General features: G+C 39.7%; 1 protein-coding gene across 1 annotated transcript in view; it reads right to left on the bottom strand.

The window, feature by feature from the left end:
* The window catches only part of UNC5D (unc-5 netrin receptor D), a 158,417-nt gene that overhangs the window by 10,748 nt on the left and 135,315 nt on the right, over positions 1-12,354 (bottom strand). Inside the window, exons 13-16 of the mRNA XM_054180839.1 lie at positions 10,873-11,041; positions 9,549-9,776; positions 5,896-6,045; positions 1,471-1,635 (exon numbers count right to left, since the gene is read on the bottom strand). Of these exons, the coding sequence (XP_054036814.1) occupies positions 1,471-1,635; positions 5,896-6,045; positions 9,549-9,776; positions 10,873-11,041 (712 nt within the window). The remainder of the gene's footprint in view (positions 1-1,470; positions 1,636-5,895; positions 6,046-9,548; positions 9,777-10,872; positions 11,042-12,354) is intronic.

The following is a 12,354-nucleotide window of genomic DNA, read 5'->3' on the forward strand; positions in this document are numbered from 1 at the left end:
GTGAAGGAACTTCTATAACATCACAAGCACCTATGTATAAAAACATTTAAAATAATGTAATTTTCCTTCTACAAGTTTCCTCTTCTGGTTTATTTTGGAAGACAAAGTCCAACAGAGCAGTGATTGGTAGATGGAATGCCACAAAAGCATACAGGTTTCTAAATCTTTAATTGCTTTAGCCTAAAATATGGACACATAAATCTCTCATCTGTGATTTTTTAAAAACTCCTAAATCTACAAGTACCTCAGTTCTTCCATATTGAAAATCCCTTTGGAATCCAGGTCCTTTTGTAGATCTGGCCCATTCTTTTCCTATGAAATTCTTCTAGTCTTGTGTAACAGAGTCACGTTTCCATGCATTATTTGTTTCAGTGCAATGCAGCATAAATATTAAATAACAATGATGCTATAGTCTCCTCATATAACATTTATGACACATCCCAAAAGTCATCCATGCAGAGTAATAGCAGTGCTGTAGATATATCGCATGGTCTGACTGCTTAAATTAAATATGCAGAACAATAGTAGATTTTCATACCCTGCACATGTGAGATAAGCTACTGCTACCTGGTTAGTTCAGGGAATCGTAAAGCAATGAGCAATTCAAGTATTCCATTGTTATTTATATATTTATTTTAGAGTCAAATTATCCTCACTCTTCAATCACTTTTTGAGATAGGCCGAGAAAGCCTTCCCTACCAGCAAATCCATTTGAAGACAGAATTGTAACATGCTCTGGGGAGCATCTGCCCTATCTGTGGGCACGTAGGTCCCTTTGAAAAAACAAAAGTGAGAAGGGGAAAAAGGGAGCAGCAACATTGTATTGAGATATATAGAGAATGACAAGTTTTTTACGAAACAGCAATAAAGAACTGGAACAATGCTTGGACGGATTCTGAGGATTTTTTTATACAGAATGACGTTTGTGGTTTTCTCATCCAGTTGCTGCGTTCCCTGCTTAGTGCATTTAGCAATGGGCATATATCTTTAATCCAGAAATATTTATGTGGATTAATCAAAAAAGATGCTCAATAATCTTAAAAAAGCAGCTGAAGTTTTCATTGCTGTAGGACACATCACTAACTTGCTTAACTAAATGTTTGATTTCTTTCACCTGTGAGCAAAGCTACAGTCCTTGCAAGACATTCTGTATACACGAAAATGCTCTAATAATGAATAGTCAGTGGCCCAGCAGCATACAGGCAATCCATTTATTTTCGATTCTCAGTGCTCTGCAAACTATTCAAAAACTTTCTGCAAGAAAACTATTACCATCAACTCAAATATAAATTTAGTGTTGTAGAATCTCTGTACTTTGATTTCTGCTAGAAATTGAATCTGTAAGACTTTATATACTTGTTCCAGTTTGGAACAGGGCATAAGAAACTATAGAAAGGACAAAAATGGGGAGGGATCATGTCTCACACCACACAGCAACTTCACAAAACAAAAGGAGAGAGAACATTTTACCTCGAGAATGGATGTCTGGATCTGCAGGATTTGCTCGTGCCCCTTGACTTGCCGGACGCAGATCTTGCAGGAGAGCTGGGTGGTGGCGGGAGTGTAGCGCTCCAGGGAGAAGGCACAGTGCAGCGGCTTCTGGCTGCTGCACCACACGCGAGAGAACGGGACTTCCTGCCAGAGAGACGTATCCCACCCGAACGGGGAAGCAGGCATAAGAAAGACAGAGGAGTTGTGATAATTGCAAAAGAGGGAAAAAAAAAAAAGCCACAATTTTTTCTCTGCAATTCCTTTTCTACTGACAGCTCTGCAACCTCAAAGTAGGACAAAACTAATAAATAATGATTCAGTTGATAAATACTGAGATGTTACATGTACTGAAAGTTTAGTTTTCATTCAGTGACGCAAATGATGAGAGACTCTCACCTAAAATGAAACTTAAGACGCACTTCACTTATTCCTCCTAGGCAGGGATCAGAACTCTAATCTGTGTCTCCTTGCCCGAGCACCTTGTACTCCAGAACCCAACGAAAGGAACTTCCCATCAAGGACTGCGCTCCCTCTGTAAGGTAACGCAGCACAGAGCACGACAGCCTACCTTCTATATTTACATTCCATCCGAATTTAAAAACACCCACCTGCCTGGGTAGCCACATGCAGCCCCTGCACATCAGTGGTCAGTCTCAGTTTTACTTCTTAGTTTCATCCTGTTTTATTCTGTGACTACTTTCAGTGACTCCTCTACTTCAGCCAGGGACAGTTTATGGGCTGAATGCCCTCATCAAATGCTATATAGACAACTGCAGCAATTAATCATCAGAGATTTCTGGCATCTCTGGTTGCTCTGAGTTCCTAAAAATGTACGGAAATAGACAGGAGAAGTACATGGGGGGCAGCTAACTTCTGGTTTATGATTACTTTGTAAATACCCACATTCTCTTTACGCTTTCAGAACATGTTATTATTTGTTTTTATTTCCAAATTAACATCAGCTGTAAACCCACTGTGGTGTTCTACATTGTAGCCGTGAACACATGTAAATAGTAAACAATTAAATCAAATGTGTTCTCTATTAATTTCAAACTATTGGAAAATACTGTAGAATTGTCAACCTGGAGAATAATGTAAAAGGGGAAAAAAAGACTGATATTAATATTTCGTTCTGTTATATCTTAGCATTCATCCATATGATTGTGGGACAGCATTGGACAGCTTCAATGAGCAATTATTCTCATGTAAGAAAACTAGTTTCAAGACTTCTACATTCGTTTTTCTAGAGGAGGATTATAAATTTTCAGATTATTCTGTCCCTTTTTCACGCGCTATTTTTAAATTTTATAATTTATTTAAATGGCATGTGAAGCTGATCCTTCAAAGAAAATACATGCAGATTTAATCACGGCATGCATTCTGCTTGCGTTTTTCAGAGTATTATTATAAAGGGTTAATAAATGACACAGACAAGGACATAAAATGTGCTGTCTATAGGCAGGTACAATTCCGTCAGTATTTAATACTGATAGTTATAACTGAGTGACCTACTAACTAGTCACTTGTCATAATTAGCTGTTTAAATCAAGTAAACCATGCACTTAACTCTTATGATCAGTTTATATATGGAAGCTCACCTAAAAGCTTACAGCTCTGAAAATGTGCATTTCTTCATTCTTGCCTTCCTAGAAACAATTCTTATGGGATTTAGGTTACAATCTTATCTATGTCCCTGAAGAAACGAGCTATGCACTGGTCATCTGAGAATGTACAGCTCAAAGATCAGCCTCAGCCTGTACTTTAAAGTACAGTCAAGACTAAGCTGTGGAGAATCTCGCTGTACTCGTGGCCAGTACACAGTTCACTGCTTTTGTAGTGTCTCGGGCTGTCTGTAATGATGCACTAAGTGATAATGATAAGCTCTGCCTTTAGACCCGGAGTTGGTGGCTGTAGCAAGATACTAACAGTGATAAAGAAAACATTAGCAAAATATTAGAAGTGGAGCAACTATAATTAGATTTTTCCAGAGTGATCATCTCTGCTTTCATTGAGAGTAGAAGAATCACTCAGCTGAAAAGAATTATATGAAACATATGGGGCGGGGGGGCAAAGCATGGTGGAACGATGGGTGTTTAAAGGATTCCAGAACTGCTTTCAGTTTTATTCTCCCTTTATAATTAAGTTCCAAGCAGACAGAGGGAATGTAAATCATCTCATAGCTACAGCCAGACACTGGATCCTCCAAGAGACACTAGAGACAGCTGCTTTTAACCCCCAAAGGTGCCTGTCTGGCTTCTTAACATGCTTGTCACAGCCTCTTCCCGCTCTGACACCCAACCAGTTTTTCTGGGTTCCCCCTGGTAACTTGTGAACGCGGTGGGAAGGACGCCAAGCACTCAGCATCTGCTCCCGCAGGACAGCCAGGACAAACAAACGCACTTAGCGCAGTTTAGAGAAATTCTGCCTCCCACCTGCCGTTAACTGATTTTATGCCACAGTTTTACATGATGATTTATTCATCTGTTCAAGCCTTGAAGCAGGATCTTTACTTATCTGAGAAATCATTAACATAAATCTTTCCTCATCATACTGATAACGGTTTCATTTGGTGGACCAAATAGACAATTATGGAATAGGCTCTTTTCAGTTGTTCTTGACAAGCAGAACAGCCAGCGTGTTTTAAAAGTGTGGTATGTAGGAGAGAAAACAAGTAAACACTGGGAGAAACTCCACACAAAGAAATATATTTTTATATATAAAGAGTCTGCAACCAAATCAGAGCTGTCAACAGAGCTGGGACACATCACAAAACATTTCACTGACCGGGAAAGACAAAGCCAGGGTAAGATGTTCTGCAGCTTCTGTTAAAAACAATTATTATATTTCTCAGCTGTCCGAGTTATCCAAACTATATTCAATTATAAAATATAAATATTTATTTGGCTTCAGTATCAACTCTGTGTCAGACCATTCTGTCAGCAGAGGTGTTGCACGTGCTGGTTTTTAAGGAGAGGACAAATAACGAGCCAGTGAGGGTCAGTGTCTTCCGTGGCTCTGCCCTTCTGCGCCTGCCGCAAAGCAAGCACAGCACTTGAGCCGCCTTCTGTGGGTTATAGCTCCCTCATCTGACTCCTGATTTTTTATATTTATCTTGCAGCCATAAATTGAATAGCTACTTTGGGCTGTGCCACTTGCATTAGATTCAGCAAAGTGAGGTCCTTGCAATGCATGAAGATTAATATGGAGAAATTTGCATTGGCTATCACGTCTTGTTTTAACAGCACCCTGCAGTTCAGTTTCGACTGGGAACTCTAGACTATTACTTGCCAACAGAGAACAAAAATACCTGAGTTTAATATATCATAAGCTATGTATTTATTCATAGGAATTGTACACAGCATTAGAGAAAGTGCTGAACTGCCCAGAAAACATTTTGAGGTCTCCGAGTCACTCTCAGAACTTCGCGTGCACCAGGGACTCACAACCAGCAAAGGAGGTAACGCCCCAAAGAAATAACAACTTTGCAGAATTTAATGGGCAGAATTAATCCTCCCTGAATTCTTAACTACAAAGAAACGTGAAGGCTGGAGTTCAAACTGGCTTCCTTTGGCTGTCGGCAGTCTGTTGTTTGCAGACAGCAGAGGAACTACTGTTTTGTGCAGGCCATTTTTCCAATTGATCATACCAGTGTTAACTGGGTTCTCGGGGCCTGTTCCTCCCTGTGTAGCTGCACTGCCTTTCTGCAATAGTCTTAACAAACAGCATCAACAGTAATTTCTGCTGTGTCCGATACAGGGGAGTGTCCGATACAGAGTCCATCTCTGAACAGTTTTATATTCTGTTGCTAGAGCTCTATACAGATGGTGCTTGGCTGCCAGAAACCTCCTGGGGATTTTTCACCAAAGCAATGTGGTGTATTTTAGAAGACCAGCCCCAATCCGTGTGCCGGCACATCACTTATCGTCATGATCCATATACTTAGAAATTCTTCATTTCTTTTGATTTTCACTTTCCTGTCTTAAACAGCCTTTTTAATTAATGTAGTACAGAAAAAATAATTTGCTCTTCCTCAGTTCTAATTCTTAGTATATACATGCTGCAATTTGAACTCACGGCATTTAAATGCTTACATTTAAATGCCATTTTCAGACATACAGTCATAGTTATATCAAAATCTGAATGACAAAGATATCAAAAACAACTTTGAGTCATAAAGTACAAGCTTGCATTTTTGTTAAATGAAAAATTTAAAGCATTCTGTTACGTATGAAATCTGTATTTGTCAAAATCATAAGGCAATGCATTTTTGTGGCATACCCAAGAGATTAAAACCACACCATTCAAAAATAAAAGGGACCATCATCTTATTTGAGTTACGCCTATACCAGTGAAAAGTCATATTTCCTCTGAATTCAAATGTAAACAGCTAAAATTGACAAGTACCTGACATGCAGTAAATGGTTTAATTCTCCAAAGGAAAGGAGGGATATCAAGGACAGATATCTGAAGACTGAAGGTATTCCCTTGGAAATGCAAAAGTTTTGGCTCCTCCAGTAATTGTCCTCCTTGGAGTCTTTCATCCAAAACCACCTCCTGCAATGGCAGAAGAGGAAAGAACTTTTTCAGTATTAGGAACAAATTCCAAACCTAATGAAAATCCATCCTTACAGAAGGTGCCTAGTTCACCTGCAGCGTTATCGGGGTCCAGCAGTGGGGTGTTTCTCTCATGGGCACTGGCATTTATATTTCACCGCTGGAGTGAAAAGGACGGTTAGGCACTGTCAGCTCGTATTTCGTGTACATGATGATGGTACTTGTGACACGGAATTTTCTCATTGGCTACCTGAGTATCAATACCCACCAAACTTCACAGTGGGAGTGCAGCAGTTGGGCAGGAAACTTTAAGGGTATTGAAACGCAGTAGTGGCTGTCTTCATGTTTTGGGGTTTCAAGTCAAAGCCAGCCACTTTCCTTTTTTACTGAAAGTTACTCATGGTTTGATTGTTACTATTTTATTGCTTCCCACAGGATCACTATTACAAAAGAGTTTACCAGCAGTTTGTTACCCAGAGCGCTCTCTACCATCCACGTGAAGAGGGAAGCAGGACTGTGTCAGCCCATGTCCAGGTAAAGCAATTCCCTCCAAAGAGGAAAAGGGAAACTGGTTAAACCGTGACATCACTGTAATTGAGTCCCCCTTCTCTTCTGGAATAACACAACTATCCTTGGTGTTTTAATGAAGCTTTTGAATACAGACCTCCTACAGGTTGGGTCTAGTATTCCTCAAACACCTGACATACCACGCTCAGCGAGGTATTTGCCGAAGGGACTAAAGGGAAGGCAGACAACATGGGGCGAGTTTGGGGAATAGTCTGCTCAGGTAGAGGTTCGCTCCACAGCGTTTTGGTAAGAAGGCACTCTCAGGGCTTTAAAGAGCACTGAAAGTAACACCGAGTGTACACCTTCGACAAAATGCTCGTTTCCTTTCTCCTCTCTTGGACTTTTTCAGAATTACCGGACAAGACCCTGAGCAATCTGGGACGGGCTGACTTTGGGCACAAATTGGCACTACAGCCCTCTAGAGGTCTGTTCTAACCTAAATTTTTATATAATTATGTGAATTTAAAACATAATAATAAAAAAATCGACCCTGCCTGTGCTTACGCAATGTTTATTCCTTTACTGTTACAGTAAAAATACTAGTGAGAAAGGAAAGCTTGCAGAAGTCTTCAAAAATCATCTAGCAAGCAGTCTTTCAAAATTACCTCTTTTAGCTACATAAATTATACAAAATCTGTGTACATCGAAAAGGTTTAGTGCTTGTCAGTAGCAAAGTTATTGTTAGAAGAGCTACTGGAATCATTGTGACCTTCTGAAAATAGAATGACTGCTAGAGCTTTCTCAAACTACAATAATGGATTTCTATATAAACCAATTTACAGGCATTCAGTTTGTTTTAACTCCTTAAGGCTGGGTTTATATGAAAGAGCAAATAAGAAAGGAGACGTTAGTTTTTAATTTTAGATTGCAATGGGAGTAGCTTATTCCATAACTATTTTCAAAATTCCCTGAATGTGTTGGCATTTTTTTAAAATGTACCATAGTTGTGTAACTACTGCTTTACCTTTAATAATGCATACGGTCCTTAATTCCACAAGTGTCAGCAGAACTATGTCAAAATACAAAGGACTTAGTTCTCTTATATTTTGAAAGCCAAGAGTTTCCCGACTCTTGGGAAATTGCATAAAAGGCAAAGTCATCTGTTAGAAAAGTAAGGTAAGTTTTTACATGGGGACGAAGTGAAAACTCAGGGAACTTTGTATCTTGCCTAGGACTGCGCTGTAAAGGATTAACAGTGCCAAACGAAACTTGGTAAGCACAACTCTGATACTTTATCCAAAAAAAATCTGCATTTTCCACATTCACCACTTAATATTTACACCAGCATGAAGCTGATGCAGCATGCTTTTAAGGGAAGTATAATTTGATAAATGTACAGTTGTCTGGTTATGCACAAACACCCTGTTCTAATTTCTGTGAATGCAGAAAACTGGTAATTATTCTTCTAACAATTTTCTACAGAAAAGCAACAAGTAACTTTGAAATCTTACTTATTTTAATGCGCATTGAGAAAAATATATGCCAGTCTCCTTCACTGTTTTGCTGAATGTCACAATAATTTAAGAAACAAGATGGTACAGTCAAATCAGGTTGCTACGGGTGAGGGCTTTTGTGGGTTTTTTAGATTTGATATACTGAAGGTAAAATTGAGCATGAATGAATTGCTGAAAGAGACTGCACCCTGCTGTATGAAGCAGCGTGAAAAAAGTAAATGGTTGCTCTGAATAGGATTAATCTCATTTCCCTCTTGTGGGCCACTTTCATGGTTGTGTTGCACAATTTTATGGAAGTTTTTTTCTACGTCTTTAAAAGTTACAAAGATTTTTGTACATTTTTTATAAAGCTGCTGCACAATACTAAATGCCTACAGACAGGGCACAGCCAACGCAGAGTCGCTGAAGGCATTGGACAACACAGGTTTATATGGACTGAAGGTATGACTCAGGGTACTTGTACGTGTTCACAAATGCCTAAGAAGGAATTTTTGGGCCTCTGGATTTGAGGCAGACTCATCCAGGAAAATACTGGTAGCCCACGAATTGCGTAAGTGTTATAAAGGGTATAATTACAAAGCTATTGTAAGTCTTTAACAATCCTTTCAGTGGCTTTGCTTTTATTAGGAGCACACAGACATTAGTGCGTGCCTCATTAAGATTCATGTTTCTATTCTGTATGATAGGAAAAGGAAGCAAAAATTCATCTGTCACAACTGTCTTCATTTCAGTTCCCAAAAGAAAACCATTTTGTTAAAGGTTCTTAGTTTACTAAGGCTGCAAAAGCCAGTGGATTTCATTGTTTTGTCTTGGAATACCATGTACAAAAATCATGCTAATTTTAATCTCCACTTGGGGATTGTTTTGTGTGGTGTTTTTTTTTTTTTTAAAGGGGAAATGCACAATTATAATTTTTTTTCTTTTTAAAAAAAAGATGGTGAGGCAATCTCTCTCTTCTTGCTCAAATTGTAAACAGGAGAGGAAATCCTGCACTGACTAATGAGAGTGTAAGGGTAATGAGCGTGATAAATACGATACATGAAATTATAATGACGTGCATTTTCTGCTTGTAGTGGAGTAGCTCTGGGCTCCAGAAGCAGGCTCTGCCTCTGCCATGGAGCAGCCAAGGGACGCTCTGCCCATCAGCTGGAGCTTTGTGCTGGGTTAACTGTGGCTACGGGCTCTTTTGGTCGGAATTGCGCAGAGTGGGGTTCCATCTGCCTGGCAAAAACCGAAAAGACAGTCTGGCTGTCCTAAAGCTCTTGCAGTGTAAACCCACAAGTGAAACAACGGTGCAGGGAAATTAAGGTACTTACTTAGAATAAGTCATGCAGCAGTGGCATAAAAAAAAAATTACAATATTCTCATTCATTTGAGTTCGGGACTATTTCTGTTGCCCAGGGACTATCCCCAGGAATAAAGGAATGTTAGTATTCTATGGAAAAATAACTAAAACCAAATTAACAAAGTGAAACCATTTACCTGAAATGCACAAGGTGTGTTATCCATACAATATACTCTCAGATTGTAATCCAGAGAATTGCAAGACAGGCAGCCAAAAACCGCTACTTTCAGCTGTCGAACGGCACAGTCAGAGATCGGTTCTCCAATAAGAGCATAAGTTCCAAAGCTGTTTAAGAGAATGTGACAGGCATAAGGATCCAACAGGCAGTAGCAAGAAGTAGTTTCCTCTTCCACAGACATCACTTCCTGCAAAATGAAATTCAGGTTTAAAAAAAAAAAATCAAATCAATGGGCCTTGACAATAGGAGTCATGACATTATTTGTTTAATTTTTCTTCAACTGGAATGCAGAGTATTTCTGAGAAGCAGTCTGCACGCTCTTTACTCATGTCGACCTCAGGGAAGGGGAGAAGGCAGACTGGGTAAACACTCCCAATTTAGCCCTGAGTCAGCAATAGGACTTATGGCAAGGTATTGTGCAGAATTCAGTGTGTACAGCATATAATAATGACGATGATGTGTAAGCAATTTTAGCATCTTTTTTTCAAGTGCTCTTGACTTTCTCGCTAATTTTTTTTCCCAATGTCAAGTTCAGAAATTACCTTGAAGATTAAAGTCAATAAGCAAACCTTGAACAACAGTTGGTATTTGACTTCCTTTCAGAACATCCATTACAGTTATGTTTACCTTCATCAAAAAACTACCTATCCCACGCTTTTGCCTTTTGTGCTTAGTTCTGCCTTACAGCAGCATTAGATGAGGTGTTTGAGCAGCCTGGTGTTACGCTGCTTGTTAATTCCAGGGTGCTGGTAACCAACACTGATGGAGCTGAGGGAGTGCTCAGTGCCTCTGCGGTAGGACAACTACTGAACTTCAAAAGGTTTAGGTGAGAGCAACAAACACCAGCGTGGTTTAGAGAAGGAAATGGATAGAGTGAGTTACGGTATCCATGAATGTTTTAACTACTGCTTTTTTCCCCCTCACAATGCAATGAACCAAATAGTTCCATCAGCAGCAGGGCAATAAATCTGATTGACTATGGATTTGTGTCTAGTTACCAGGTTCTGCAGTGCTAATAACGTGTACAGGGAACACTTCATAGTTGGGAAATTCAGCCCCTTTCCACCCTAGATCATAAAGTTGACCCTTTTATGCCAATCGTGGTAAACCAGCTGAAAATAGTTTAGCTGCCTCTTAACAAAATGCAAAATCTTTTTAAAATTGATCGTTGAAGATGACTGTTTCTCTCACATCGTCTTTGATCTGTACCTGCATGAGTAAGAGTTAACCATGTTTCCATCGTTAGGACAGACTTTTCAGTGGGAGCAGAAGGCTAAACTCACCTCCCATTTCCCTTGCTGGCTCCTTTTTTTCAGGTGAATATTCCAGTGCTCTGAATTCACTTCCACGCAGTGTGGTATCGTCAGGGCGAAGGGTGTGCTGACGGCCAACTCTGAGGGCCCACAAGTTACTTCTGGTCCCAGAAGAACATCTGTGCCTTCTGGCTGTAGGCTTTGGGGGGAGGAAGACAATAAAGTCTGTCAGGCTCTTTTTAATAAGGAGTGAAAATTCACTTTAATTGCAAGTTTTAGAACAAATTTTCGTTAAAATATAAGTACCTCACTCATCTGTTACAGAAAAGGGTAAGCAAGCCCATTACTGTGCTAATTTCCATGTATAAGCAGTAGCTGGGGATGAAACAAAACTATTAAGCCACATCTACTCAAATCGTTGGCTGGTCAGTTTAGGATTTTGGTCTTTAAAACACATTTCAATTTGCTTAAACCAAATAAAACACTAAAATTACTCCACACAAGTAAGCCTTGCTTTATGCACCAGCTGGTAGTATTACCATCTAATTCTGCCTTCAAAGACTGTCATCAACAATATTTTCACAGTAGTGAAGATAAAACAAATTATGGTTTAAAAACACAGTCTCATAAATTTTTCCAGATTGTGTGTAATCTCCCTGGTTTGAAAGCACATTTCTATTCTGCGGAACGAACAGGCTAGGTAACGTAGAGCAGACATCAGGGACAGGACTTCTTTGCTTAAATTCAGAACTCTGCAAAGTAGATCTGTGCACGTGGCTCCAGCACAGCCCAAGGAGTCCCATCAGCACGAGTGAAGTCTAGGGATTCATCTAATCTGAATGTAATCACCGATGTTTGGTTAAATTAACAGCTTGCTAAATTATAAAGATGGAAGTATCTGACAAGAACCTTCTTTTTTATTCAAACCTAAATTTAACCCTGTTCCACATAAATTAGTTTTCCTTACCTCTCACAATAAACACCTGCGCAGAGCCAGCGACAAAGGGGCTGAGACTCACCATTTAGGGATTAAAGCTAGCAAAACATCTGGCCTGTTAGGGGCTGCGGGGGGGCAGCTGGTCTTTATTTACACTGTAATCCTTCATCTGGGTTTTATGACTCCAATTTTTGGCTTCTAAATTACTGGACATGTAGTTCACTCTTAAAATTAAAGCAAATGGTGTTTCCAAGATAAAAATAAGAGGAAGAACCAAAACCGAGATATAAATGAGATGATCTAACAATAAAACAAAGATATAAATTAGGGGAGAATCCCTGTTTCAAGAGGCTATGCTTCCACTGCCGCTTTGCACTAGCAGCACAGCAACACCCAAACCACCCCGCACTGAGCCCGGCGCTTCACGGCTGTACCGTTAAATTCCAGGTTACCCCAAGCGACGTGGATGATGCATTTAAGTGACTGTAGTGCTCATGCAGGCCACGCTTAGGTGTAGCCCTGCACTTAAATCCGTCAGATTCCAATCCTGCAAATGGACTTTGCACATCCATCTA

The sequence above is a fragment of the Rissa tridactyla genome, chromosome 20 (genome assembly GCF_028500815.1).
Source record: "Rissa tridactyla isolate bRisTri1 chromosome 20, bRisTri1.patW.cur.20221130, whole genome shotgun sequence".
Lineage (NCBI taxonomy): Eukaryota > Metazoa > Chordata > Aves > Charadriiformes > Laridae > Rissa > Rissa tridactyla.